Source organism: Sus scrofa, chromosome 8, assembly GCF_000003025.6.
Source record: "Sus scrofa isolate TJ Tabasco breed Duroc chromosome 8, Sscrofa11.1, whole genome shotgun sequence".
Taxonomy (NCBI): domain Eukaryota; kingdom Metazoa; phylum Chordata; class Mammalia; order Artiodactyla; family Suidae; genus Sus; species Sus scrofa.
In genome coordinates, this window is record NC_010450.4 from 136,798,266 (window position 1) to 136,810,553 (window position 12,288).

At 44.9% G+C, this 12,288-nt stretch overlaps 1 protein-coding gene across 3 annotated transcripts in view; it reads left to right on the plus strand.

Annotated features, from left to right (window-relative positions):
• Positions 1-12,288, plus strand: part of PRKG2 (protein kinase, cGMP-dependent, type II) — a 99,892-nt gene that overhangs the window by 43,568 nt on the left and 44,036 nt on the right. For all 3 annotated transcript variants that reach the window (XM_021101892.1, XM_013998589.2, XM_003129364.6), the window contains exons 7-9: positions 5,512-5,589; positions 7,167-7,261; positions 10,482-10,550. In XM_021101892.1, the coding sequence (XP_020957551.1) occupies positions 5,512-5,589; positions 7,167-7,261; positions 10,482-10,550 (242 nt within the window). The remainder of the gene's footprint in view (positions 1-5,511; positions 5,590-7,166; positions 7,262-10,481; positions 10,551-12,288) is intronic.

Genomic DNA, 12,288 nt, shown 5'->3' on the forward strand with positions numbered 1-12,288 from the left:
AATTAACACACAATTCGGGTTCGAAAGTCTCATCTTTTAAAACACCCTGGAAAGGCTTTATTATATATTGGTGTTTGCAGACAGCCGTGCAGTTTATAAAGGGCTCTTTATTTGTACCTGGCAAACAAATAGGTCTCTGTAATGTGTGAAAATTCTCAGATTCGGAAGTGATTGACAAGGGAGTAGTGGGATCTATTTAGCACTAAGAAAAGCACATAATTTAGCAGCAGAGCTTGGACGAATGACCCATCAGCAGGGTCCTGACAGCAGCCAATCACTTATGCATTGGGGCTATGACAGGGGGCCCCCGCTGAGTTGCAGGGCCAGCTGTCCCACAAACTGGCTCCAGAATCTTTGAGAAAAACAGGCTGAATCTGGTGTGCTGTTTGGGAGTTGGTGTGGGTGGTTTTCGATTTCTGTGCAGGGCGTGGGGAGGGGTGGTCAGAATTCCCCGTCACCAGGCGGTTGATCTGATGTGTTCGGTTAAGACTTCGTTGAACTCCGAGGTCAAATGGCCCGAATGTGCAGTGTTCTCCCCGCGTTTCTTACTTGAGCTGAAAACACCCAGAGCACCACTCCCTCCTAGAGGCAGACGTGGCCTTCAAACCTCTTCTCGGATTCTCACGGGAAGAGGAGGGTGGGGACAGGAGCGCCGTATTCACCAGGGTGCTCTGAGTTCACCAGTGAACACTGCGAAGCATGGTGCAGACTCCGGAGGCAGGGTCACTCTTGATGCTAAGGAAGAGGACAGTGTGACTGGGCACCTGGCCGCTGTGCAGGATGGAGGACCAGCGTGGAAGAAGTTTCTCTTTCCCAGGAAGCAGGCCTTGGACAGTGCGGTGGATCGGAAAGTCACCGAACTCCTCGTTACTGAGCTTTGGTGTTTGACCTGGTGACCCTCTGCCCTGAGACTCTGATGTGGCATCTTTCAGGAAACGGGAGGTGTCGCGAGAGTGGGATGAGGGTGAGGAGTGTGGATGTGCTTGCCCTTCATCAGCTCAGCCGTGGTCCTGCTCAAAAGGCAGATTCCCGGGTGCGACCTCACACGGGCTGAATCAGAAACGGGGCTAGGGACCCAGAAACCCACATTTTAACCGCAGTTCTTAGGCTTATTCAGTTCAAGTTATGAATGAAATACATATACCTAGGGTTTTCCAGTCTGCTCTTCACTTTCTTCGTGAACTTTCCATTCTTTATCATTTTTTGCAAGTCTAATCTTCCTGTCTTACAGTTCCAGCTAAACTTGCAGAAGCCGGAAGCCTTTTCTCATTCGAATGGTTATATCCAGACCCATAAGAAACTTGAGATAATTATGGATTTTGTCAGTTTATGGGCCAGTTTAGTTACAGGTGAGGTACCCAAGTGTCCTAGAAAGTTAGCTCGTCCAAAGTCTGGCAATGAGGGCTTTTTGTCTTGCTTTTGCCCCTCGCAGCTGTCAGTTAATCCTGGTGGGCACAGGGTCTCCTCATCTACAGATAAAGGGGTGCCAGGCACCATCGATATGGGCTCTCTCAGAGTTTTGGTTACAGAATTCTATACATTTGGTTCCCTCAAAAGGAAGAATTTCTGTTGGTTTTCATTTTGTAGACTGTTTCCTTGGAGATAAGAAATCAGGTACCAAGTTATGTCTGAATGGTTGATAGAGGTGTTTTGGCTATAACATGTCTCTCGTACTTGGACAAACACAAAACAACAGGTAACAAACCCAGATAACTCTGTGCAGTTTTTTAAACAGTCAACATAGGCACATGGTCTCATGAGCAGAGAGAGAGCAAGATGACACACATGATGACTGCGTATCATCAATACTGCTTTGTAATGAAGCTTTCTAGCCACTTGCCAAAGACGCTAAGGACGTCCTAGGCTTGAATCTTTGCACTCCATCACCTTGGATTTCAATTCTGATTTTATATATTCCATTTACAGGCACTCGGGTTCTCTAGCATTTTGCTGGCTGTTGCAGGATGAGCGTTTCCCTACGTGCAAAACTCTTTCCATCTTTCACTGTTGCTGTTTGTATAGTTTTCTTCTGCTGTAGGGAAAAATTGACTCCCTCATTTTTCCTTTTTGCCATACGCTAAGTAACTACTCTCATCATTTCTAGATTTCTTCTTTTAAAACATCTTTTTCAGACTTGTGGGGCACAACTCATTGGTGGGTCATGAAATCAACACTTAAAAAAAATATCAGCGTCGTAAGCATAAATATTGTTCCAACGTGCTTCAGTTTTATACAAATGTGTGTGTGCCTGCTCACGTGTGTGTATTTGGGTGTACACGTAAAATGTATTTCTTACTGCGGGGCGGCGTGAAAAATGCTTGAAAACCATTGCTCCACAGGGTAGGGTCTGTGGCGTCTTGTCCTCTAAGAGACCCCTTTGCAATGGAATAAAGCACACAGTTTGCGTCTCTCTCTTGGTGACCCCCTGGCTAGACTGGCCGCTCTCCCCGGTTGACAAACATTGGCCAGTCTAGTGTCATAGCCAGTACTTACCAGTATGTATTTTTGGTCTGACCTACATCCACGGGCTTTTCTGATCTATGAAGTTACTGTCAACACCCTGGGAGGTATTATTTATCTTCCTCCCTTGGTTTTGGGTGACAAAGACTCACCTCTGGGGAAAAATACCACTAGGAACCTTGCCCCTTGAGAAACAACAAAGCCTGTCTCAGTGCTCCCTTTCCAGCTTCTCCCTCGTAACTTCTCTGACTGTCAGGAACTGAAGCTGCTCATCTCTGCAGAGCAGAGTTTCCTAATAGGTGAAGAACAGCCTGCTAGCCCTTTAAAAACCTCCAGCCTCCTTCTGCCCCGTGGGGGGACTGGCGACTGAGCTGGAGGTGGGAACGTGAGCGGCTGAGAGCAGACGGCCTGAACCGGGCGCTGCTGTGACGCCAGAGGTGTGGGAAAGAGAGCTGAAGATGAGCTCCATCAGCAAGAGCCCAGACTGCATGGCCGCGTACCCTCTTGGAGGCCCAGGCTGCTCAGTGGCCACGCCGGGCGTGATGGTTGAGAAGGTTTGGGGCAGAGCTGGTGTGAGAAAGAAGAGAGATCTGGCAGAAGCAGGCTCTGGTGTAAAAAACGCAGAGGAGTGTTTTCCCAGTAGAGGAGCAGCTTGACTCCTGCTCAGCAGCAGCGCGGGGAGGATGCTCGGTCGGCTTCCCCAGATCGCTCCGGAACCGGAACCGGGCGGCCGCCTTCAAGCCCGTGGAGCCTCTGCTCCCTCCGGCCTGGCTCCTCTCCCCACGCTCTCTGGGCCGAGCCCTTAACCTCGGGGCGCGAGTGTGCAGGCAGGTGCCCGGGACGATGCGCGGGCCTGGCGTGGCCGCTGCCGCCCCACGTCTGTTCTCGGCGGGGAGGCTGGAGTGCGGGTCCCCGGGCAGCGGCGCATCGCAGTGGAGGACGAGCCTCTTTCTCAGGAACTAACCGTCCCCTCGTGTCCTCGCACGTTAGAGGTGGCAGGTCTGAATTTTGCAGAAAAGGAAACCGAGCCCCCGGAGATTGAAGCAACAGCTGAGCAGAGCGTTCTCACCTCCTCCTGGGCACGGCTGTCATGGAGGGGGTGTTCCCTGCATTTTAGGTGCTTTCGATGCGTCCAGAACCACCGCCGTCTTGAATGGGCTCTACTGTGGGAGGCAGAATGGACCCCCTGCAAAGCGCCCGGACCCTAAACACCTGAATGCGTCAGGTTACGTGGCAAAAGTTAAGGTTTGAGGCCCTAAAACTGGGAGATTATCTTGGGCTGTCTAGATGGCTCAAGTATTCTTACAAAAGCCCCTAAAAGCCAAGGATTTTCGCTGGCTGCAGTTGGAGAGAGGCCGCAGAAGCGGAGGTCAGTGAGGTCACAAGTGTCTGAAGAGTTTGATGTGCCAGCGGCTGGTTTTGACCGGGGGGTGGGGTGGGGGGTGAGGAGGGGGTGAGGCCGGGAGAGCCGTCTCTGGGAGCTGAGGGGCAGGTCCAGGCTCCCAGCCGGCAGGAAATGGGAACTTCTCTTACAACCACAAACAACTGACTTCTGCCAACAACCGGACTATGCTCGAAAGTGGATTTTTCCTGGGAGCCTCCAGAAAGGAACGCAGTCGCACGCTCACCTTGAATTCGGTCTCCAGAGACCTCAAGCAGAGAAATGCAATTGATCCACACCGTGCCGGACTTTCTGACCCACGGAAGTGTAGACAACAAATGAGTGTTGTTTTAAGCCACTAAGTGTATGTGGTCATTTGTTGCAGCAGCAGCGGAAAAGTAATGCACGTATCTTTTCTAAATCTTTGAAAATAAATGTCATTTGAATTTTGTGAACTGGTGACAGTGAAATTCAAAGCGGAACTGAGAGTTGAATCCAGATTTCTACAGCTTCAAAGTGCTTTTTCCTGCAAGATATTATGCTTCCTTCCATGATATGTTGAAATGTCTTATAAAATGTAGAGCTATGTAAATAAAAGGTATGTTTATTAGTATTAGGAGTAATGCTTATTCCGTAAGTATAACTATGTTTTATGAGTTAGGGACCGAAAAAGATACTGAAATAGAGTAGACACAAAAGTAGTGGTTTGGATTTTACTTTCAAGTCTGAAAGAAAAACAAGGGAGAGCAATTATCTTGTTATTTGTGCCTTTTTCAAAAAATTAAACAAGCCCATTTTTTTATTTGTATAAATAATGGAGACTCATTTTAGTTCTATGACTTTGAGACAGTATCAAATTAAGGCAAAGTAGGGATGGACAGTTTCATCCATCTTTTGTTTTCCAAGAGACTAAATTGCTCTTTTGGTCTGACAGGTGGATGAATTACTTTTCCCTGCCCAAGAATCCTGATTTCACACACACACACACACACACACACACACACACACACACATGAGGGAAAGAAAGAAATAGGTCACAATTTGGGATTTCGTGAGGATAACCCTACATGGAAGAACAGAATTTACATGTGGAAAATGCTGATGCCCGTCTTTCAGGATGGTAAATCTTGGGAGAGAATTCATTCCTATGAAAGAGCTTCTTACTGTGTATATAGAATCTTCCCTGCCTTTGCTCTTCCAGGAGTTAGGGATTGCGGCTGCTATTCCTCATATCTACTGGGGATCATATTTTCAATTTAGCAGGTACCGTTTGTCCTCGTTCTAAACTCCAGCTCTAGTGGCAGATGGTTGCAGGTCACTAAACAGTTTACATGGAGATTTTGGGCGAGGCCCGCCTGAGGATCAGTGATAATTGTCTTGCTCTGATGCCCCTTCCTGTCTCCTGTGTCCCCGCCTGAAATTCAGTATTCCAGGTGGGTTTTTTCCCTGTGAAAGGTACAGACGTAAGTGCAGGTAATAAAGCAAAAGTCTCCTTACTTTTCCACAGTTTATGACAACAATGTTTCAGAAGATCACAGCTTAATAAGCCAGAAACAACAGAAACAGGTGTGGAATGCTCCTTTCAGAGACACCCGGAGTTCTGTCTCATGATGTCTTCATCGGCACGTCTCCACTGCCTCTAACTTCTTCTTTTTCTCTCATCCCAATAGGAATACTACGACAAAGGAGATTACATTATTAGAGAGGGCGAGGAAGGAAGTACCTTTTTCATCTTAGCAAAAGGAAAGGTAAATATCAATTAAAGCGTCATTAGAGTAAAGCCAAACCATCATTTCGTGTCTGGTTTCCTAACTACGGCAGCCAGCGTTCGGCAGTGCAGGCTGTTCCCCGCACTGAGTGGGTAAAGGAGCTTCTGCTCAGAGGAGTCCTGGGGTGGGCTGGGGTCCGTCTGAGCACTGGGTTTGGGGCCCCGGGAGACTTGGGTGGGTTCCAGCTGAGACAGGAACTTCCTAGTGACCTGAGGTCACTTGACTTCCTTTGGGCCTCATGTCATTGCGTGTAAAATGACTGGGTCGTTTCTAAGGTCCCTTCTAGTTACGCGTGTGTGATGCTCGGGCGGAGGTCCAAGGTCAGGGCTGAACGTCCTCCCATCCCATGGGAGGACAGTGAACGAGGCCACTGCGGATGGGCTGGTCAGGCAGCAAGCTGTAGACGGTATGGCTCGGAACGGCACCTCCTTCACAAGAAGGCTCAGGGCGATTCAGGTGCTGATGGCGAATGTACAGGCTGATCTCTTTCTCTGCCTGCCTGGGGAGTGGCCAGCACGTTGCCAGTCGTTGCCGTGATGACTCTTCCCAGGGCTCCTCAGAGACAGCAGGCGCTTGGGCAATATTGAAGGAAAGGAGAAAACCTTTGAGCACCCGGGTCTATAAACCGTCATATTTTTACAAATGCTCTTTCTTCCATGGAAAGAGTCTGTGTCAGAGAGTCAGGCACTGCCCTGACACGGGTTTGTGGTTGAACTTTGAACTGGGCCCCCACGATGGAAAAAAAAAATGAAAATAGTTTCAGGAAGTCTTCAACCCTCAGAACCACTTTTTATCGTTCCCCCCGATCTGGATCTCATGCTTTGAAAGAATTCTGGTTAATAAACAAATTGCATTTATCATTTGAAAATATTTTCCATGTAGTATGACTTCCATGAATGCTCATCAGAATTTCTAACCAGCATGAAGCAACCCTCTTGCCATGTGGAATTGGAACAAGTCTAGCTACAAACAAGGACTATTGAAGTTTTTGTTTGGCTCTGCCATGGGGGCTCTCAAACCGTGCTGGGCCGGGGAAGATGTCCACGAGACTCTCATGGAAGCCGTGGACCCGTAGCCACCTTTTGCCTTCAGCGTTAGAAGGTGTACAGGAGTCAGCGAGTCAGTGGTAGACACCTGCTGCAGAACTCCCGATACTCAGTCTTATGCCCAATTGATTTGTCAAGGCTTTTTGGCTTTTTGGGGGAAAAATAAAAAAGGTCCCACAGGGACCATTATCATTTTCTTTGAGCATCCCTAGAAAGAGATAACTGGATTTATGTAAAAAAAAATATTGGGGTGGTGAGGGTTGCATGGAGAAGCTTCCTCTTAGAAAGGATGGAGTCGTTTGATCGTGTTAAATCACAGGGTTTTAGTCCATGCAGATGAATTGACTGTATTCAGATTGTCGTGACTACGGCAGAAACAAAGCAAAGGCTTTTACCCTTTCCCTTGTTCCGTCCAGTTCCTATAGATCTGAGGGGCTTGTTGACGGATGCGTGTTCAGGTTCTCCTTTTTAAATCTTTTCTCTTTTCAAAAATTATCTGACATCATTTAGGTAAAAGTCACCCAGAGTACGGAAGGCCACGATCAGCCGCAACTGATCAAAACACTGCAGAAAGGAGAGTATTTTGGAGAAAAAGCGCTCATCAGGTGAATAATTTCTGTACCACACTTAAATAATTCTTTGGTTGTGCAGCCAGTCACTTGACCCACCAAATTAATGGCAGCCGTTATCCAGGGAATAAACAAAAATTTTAAACTGACGTCTGAAAAATTCGTTGTTAAGTAGGACATAACGGTATTAATTTTGCCTAGGAAATCTTAAGTTCACTAGTGAAAATAAAATGGGGGTTCTGTTAGGATTTTTAGTTTAAAAGAGAAATAAATTAAAGACATGAAAATTTTAGTTTTCCTGTAAGAATGAGTTTTTATATTTTCAAGGTTTGAAATACCGCCCTTGTTGACCATTTAAAATGCTATCAAATAACGACTTTACATATTTTTTTGTGCTTTTAAATCATTATGCCACAGGTAACATTTTCTTAAGAATTTTTATCAGCTGGTTTTGTAAGTTTTAGAGACTATTCAAAATAGTGTATTTGACATTTCTGCCTGAATCTTAGGCCAAGATTTGAGATTATTTGCAGTGGATCTAACTTATGGAAGAAGCATTTATAAAGATTAATCAAATGACTCAGGAGATACAATGAGCTTACTGGAACTCGGAAAACAACCTCACCTCTGAAAATAATGTTTCTTAAATATAAATAAGTTTATAATAAAGATCAAGTTAGAATTTTGAGCAACAACTTTTTTGGAGTTAAATACATTTTTAAATGAATACTTGAAATTAGTTAAGAAAGCATTCAAAATTTATGCTATTACTAAGCTCTTTTCATTTCCTATTTATTCTTATAAAATGAGTAGTATTTCTGTTCATTTGTCTTCCTCTTTAATCTTTGTCCGTGAAGCCCTAGCTCTGCTGATTTACGCGTCAGGCTTTCATTCAGTACAGAGCAAAGAAAACGTGGCCTAAGTTACCTGAAGACAAATTTGATGCTTTAAAAAATCATAAAGATCTCGTTTTTTAAAGAAAATTAAATCATGTAAACTCAGTAAGTTAAGCTATGGCTAGTTTGTAAACAGTTTAAACACTGAATTTAAAGACACCAGTTTCTGTGTCCCATTTGTCTAGCTGGTAATGAACTTGTAGCAGTCAAGGTGTCCTTTTTTGTTTATTTATGATGAAATATAAATACATTCGTGGAATATAATCATGGGATATCATTATTCAACACTTCGGTGTATTTGTTTTTAACAATAACACGATTTTTCTCAAACTTCCAAGCAGAACAACAGACGTTTGAAAGTACAGAGAACTTTGTAAGTGCACTGCAGACTCAGAATAGCTCTTGGAAGGAAATACGCTGTCTCGTTATGCTGGCGACGACATAATTTATGCTCCATGTAGCTGATCACAGTGCTTTCCCATGAGAAACGTAGGAATTTCCATTTAATAAAGACCCTTGACTCCCCAAAGCATTAACCAGCAGAAGGCTAAAATCAGCGAGGAGGGTAGTTGGATACAAATATTTTTACATTTTTGGGCGTTTTGGCGCTCTCACTTTCTAGGGCCACTGACTGTGACTGACTCCACAGTCCTGATATTCTGTATATTTCCATGACTTGACATTAAATAGTCCTAGGAGTTCTTTCAGCATTCATGTGCAAAAATCAATCCATGGTGCTTAACACAGTTACTATTAAAGAAACATGCATGTCTTTGTAAACATATAATCCTTATAAACTGTTTGCAGAGAGTATTTCTGGTCAAGGTCATGACACTGCCAAGTGAAAAGGATGCCATACCTCATTTTTTGAACTCACAAATCAAACAGTTGACCCATATCAAAGGTCACATCTAAATCTATAATCTACATGCCTGCAAGCTGAACACTGCCCAGCTCCCAACTCTGAGCACATCAACGTGAAATGTTGGCACCAATGACGTCCAGCAAGGACCTCGTGAAAGGTCTCCGGATGCCGGCTGTGTGGACAGAAGGCTCCTCTGGGATGAGAGCTGGGCTGCCAGGGTTTTCCCTGTCTCATCATTATGGGAAGAGGAAGGAACTATACTTTGTGTGATGCCATTTTTGATGAAGTTGCTTAGAGCAGCCATCTTTCTTCCTTTTTTCTCTTTTCTTTTTTCTTTTCACAGCGGCACCTGCAGCATATAGAAGTTCCCAGGGTTGGGGTCTAATCGGAGTTGCCTCTGGAGGCCTAAGCCCAGCCACACCAACTAGGGATCCAAGCTGCATCTGCGACCTACACTGCAGCTTGTAGCAATGTGGGATCCTTAACCCAGGAACTGAACCCACATCCTCACGGACACTGTGTCAGGTTCTTAACCCATTGAGCCACAACAGGAACTCCTAGAGCAGTCTTACTGTGCTTGCTGCTCCAGGTTACCTTAAATAAATCTTAAAGCACTGGGTACCCTAAGGATACACCTCTTTTCAGGGTCTTTAGTTTGTAGCTAATAGAGGGAGGAAACTAAGGTAAATAAAGGTCTCTAGAAATTCTTGACCCATTGCGTGACTGTCGGTATTTATTAGGTAATTCAATTCACCATCGTTAGATCATATATCATAATTCATTCTATCAGGTGTAAGATGCGCTATTATTTCACGCATTCCCGAGAAAGAAAGACAGTGCTGTTAATTATACCGTGAGTCATTGTCAATTGTACAACATGCTCTGATTTCAGAGATTTTAATGGAAAATGGACATCTTAGACTATGAAATGACAGATTTTAGTGTTTTTTTAATTCTCTGGATGATATGGCACTAAAAACATGTTCTTTAGTTTGTATTCTTGGTTGGTTTATGATATGTTAATTACTTCAGTGTTTTTCTCAGAAAGTTCTTTGATCGGTTAATTTCAATTTTGGCTGCTCATCAATCAGCAGTTCCTGTTTGATCAGAGGAGAGCTGTTGTGTTTGGGCGGACACACAGCACAGAATGAAGTTCCTACCCGGCTTCACTCACCGACCCCTTCATATTCCCAGTGCACGTTTCTCTTGGGCGGACACACAGCACAGAATGAAGTTCCTACCCGGCTTCACTCACCAACCCCTTCATATTCCCAGTGCCCGTTTCTCCTCCTCTGGGGGCCTTGTGTACATAACCTCTGTTCGGACCCATTTCACATTCGTGTCTTGAGAAGGAGTGGAGTACAAACTGCGATGTTCAAACAGGCATAGTCTTTGGAAGGTTTAAGGGATGGCACTTCCCACCAGTGGCAGATTCCCCAGTAAAAGTAGATGTTTGACTTCTCCCTAGAAACTTGACTTTTCTGTTTGTCCGCAGTGAGGATGTCAGATCGGCTAACATCATTGCTGAGGAAGATGACGTCGCCTGCCTGGTCATTGATCGGGAGTAAGTATAGCGAGGGTGCTGGGGACACAGACCACTGCCACCTCTGAAGACTTGGCCTTCTGCTCCTCCGAGGGCCCGTCTGTCTTCTCATTCATCACCACTCGGAAGTGCTGGCCAATCCTCAGCTGCAAGCACATCCGATTAAAATTCATGGGAAGGAACTGGGCCTTCTGATCTGAATCTGTCTGTGGCAGCGGCAGATGCTGGCAGGCTAAATATTTTGTGTGCAAAGTTTGTACATAAATACCAGCAATAGACTGATTTCAGTTCTGCATCTTCCAGAGAAATAAGCTTATTAGTACTTTTATGAAAATTTTTCCCCATGCGATAGAGTGAATCCTTTCATAATTTATTTCTAAAATGCTCTCAGCAGTCAAACATTTTTATGAACAAAGCCATCCTCTCTCAAAATATAAAATGCTCATTTGTTAGATGTATTTCCAGAGAAATTTTTTGTTGTTATTTTTTTAAGGCTGCACCTGGGGCATATGGAGTCTCCCAGGCTAGAATCGAATCGCAGCTGCAATGGCAGGCCTACGCAACAGCTGCAGCAACACCGGATCTGAGCCGCATCTGTGACCTACCCGCTGCAGTTTGTGGCCGGATCCCTAACCCACTGAGCAAGGCCAGGGGCTGGACCCGCATCCTCACAGAGATAACCTTGCGTCCTCAACCCGCTGAGCCACTTAACATCTGTATTAATTTGCAAGAGGTGTGTCAAAAATAATCTGTAAATGCCTTAGGTCGCTTTTTAGGATGGGTCATTTTGTATCCTTAACTCACTTCACATCCTACTCGAATCTGCCTCCTTGGATCGCTCATTCATCAGTTGACTATTTATTGACTACCTAGCTATAATAAGGGAAAGTCAGATATACCAAAGCTAGGCTGTTGTCTGAGGAAAGCCATATGTAGACAAAGAAATAAGGCATAGTCATATGAAATATTAACAGAAAATAGTAAAATGGCAACAAGTAGCACAAGAGAGTCTATAATTGATTGTTAATTGAATCTAACATTTATTGAACATAGAATCATAGAGATTTAGAGCTGGAGAGAACTTTGGAATATTTTTTAAAAGTCTTTTTATTATGGAAAGTTTCAAATTTGAAAAATAGCGTGTGATGAACCCCAGAATGCAAGCTCAACAGTTACCAGCTGAAGCCTCCTCTCTACCGCTTCACCAGCCCTCTTTGGCTTCTCCGTAGCATTTTAAAGCAAATTCCAAATGTAAAATTAAATTTCTGTGTATTTTAGTAGCATCTCTAAAAGCTAAGTCTTCTTCGTAAAACGTGACCACAATAATATCACATACCTAAAAAGTTAACAATCCTTGTTTGGTATCTTTTTAATTGAGATAGAATAGCACATGACATTCTGTTCATTTCAAGTGTACAGTTATGGGTCCAGCATATGTGGCAAAAGGATCCCCGCAGGACGTTGGCATCCACCGTCACACACGGGACGGGAACTCTCCGTATCGCTTTGAATTACCTTCGTCTTTTCCTTGGAAGCCAAGTCCGTTCAAGAGTTGCCCCAGCAGTGTGGTCTGTGATGGGCAGGGGCTCCTGCCCAGGTCTGCCAGGTCCTTTCGCAGCCTTTCCATTGCTTCCCGGAGCCTGTGTTCAGGAAGAGAAGCAAGCATGATGCAGTGAAGTGGGACAGGTTTTCCTTGGTGTTTTCAGGTGTGGAAATGGAACTTCACGTGAACAGGCGTTTTCTAAGCAAAGAGTTAATG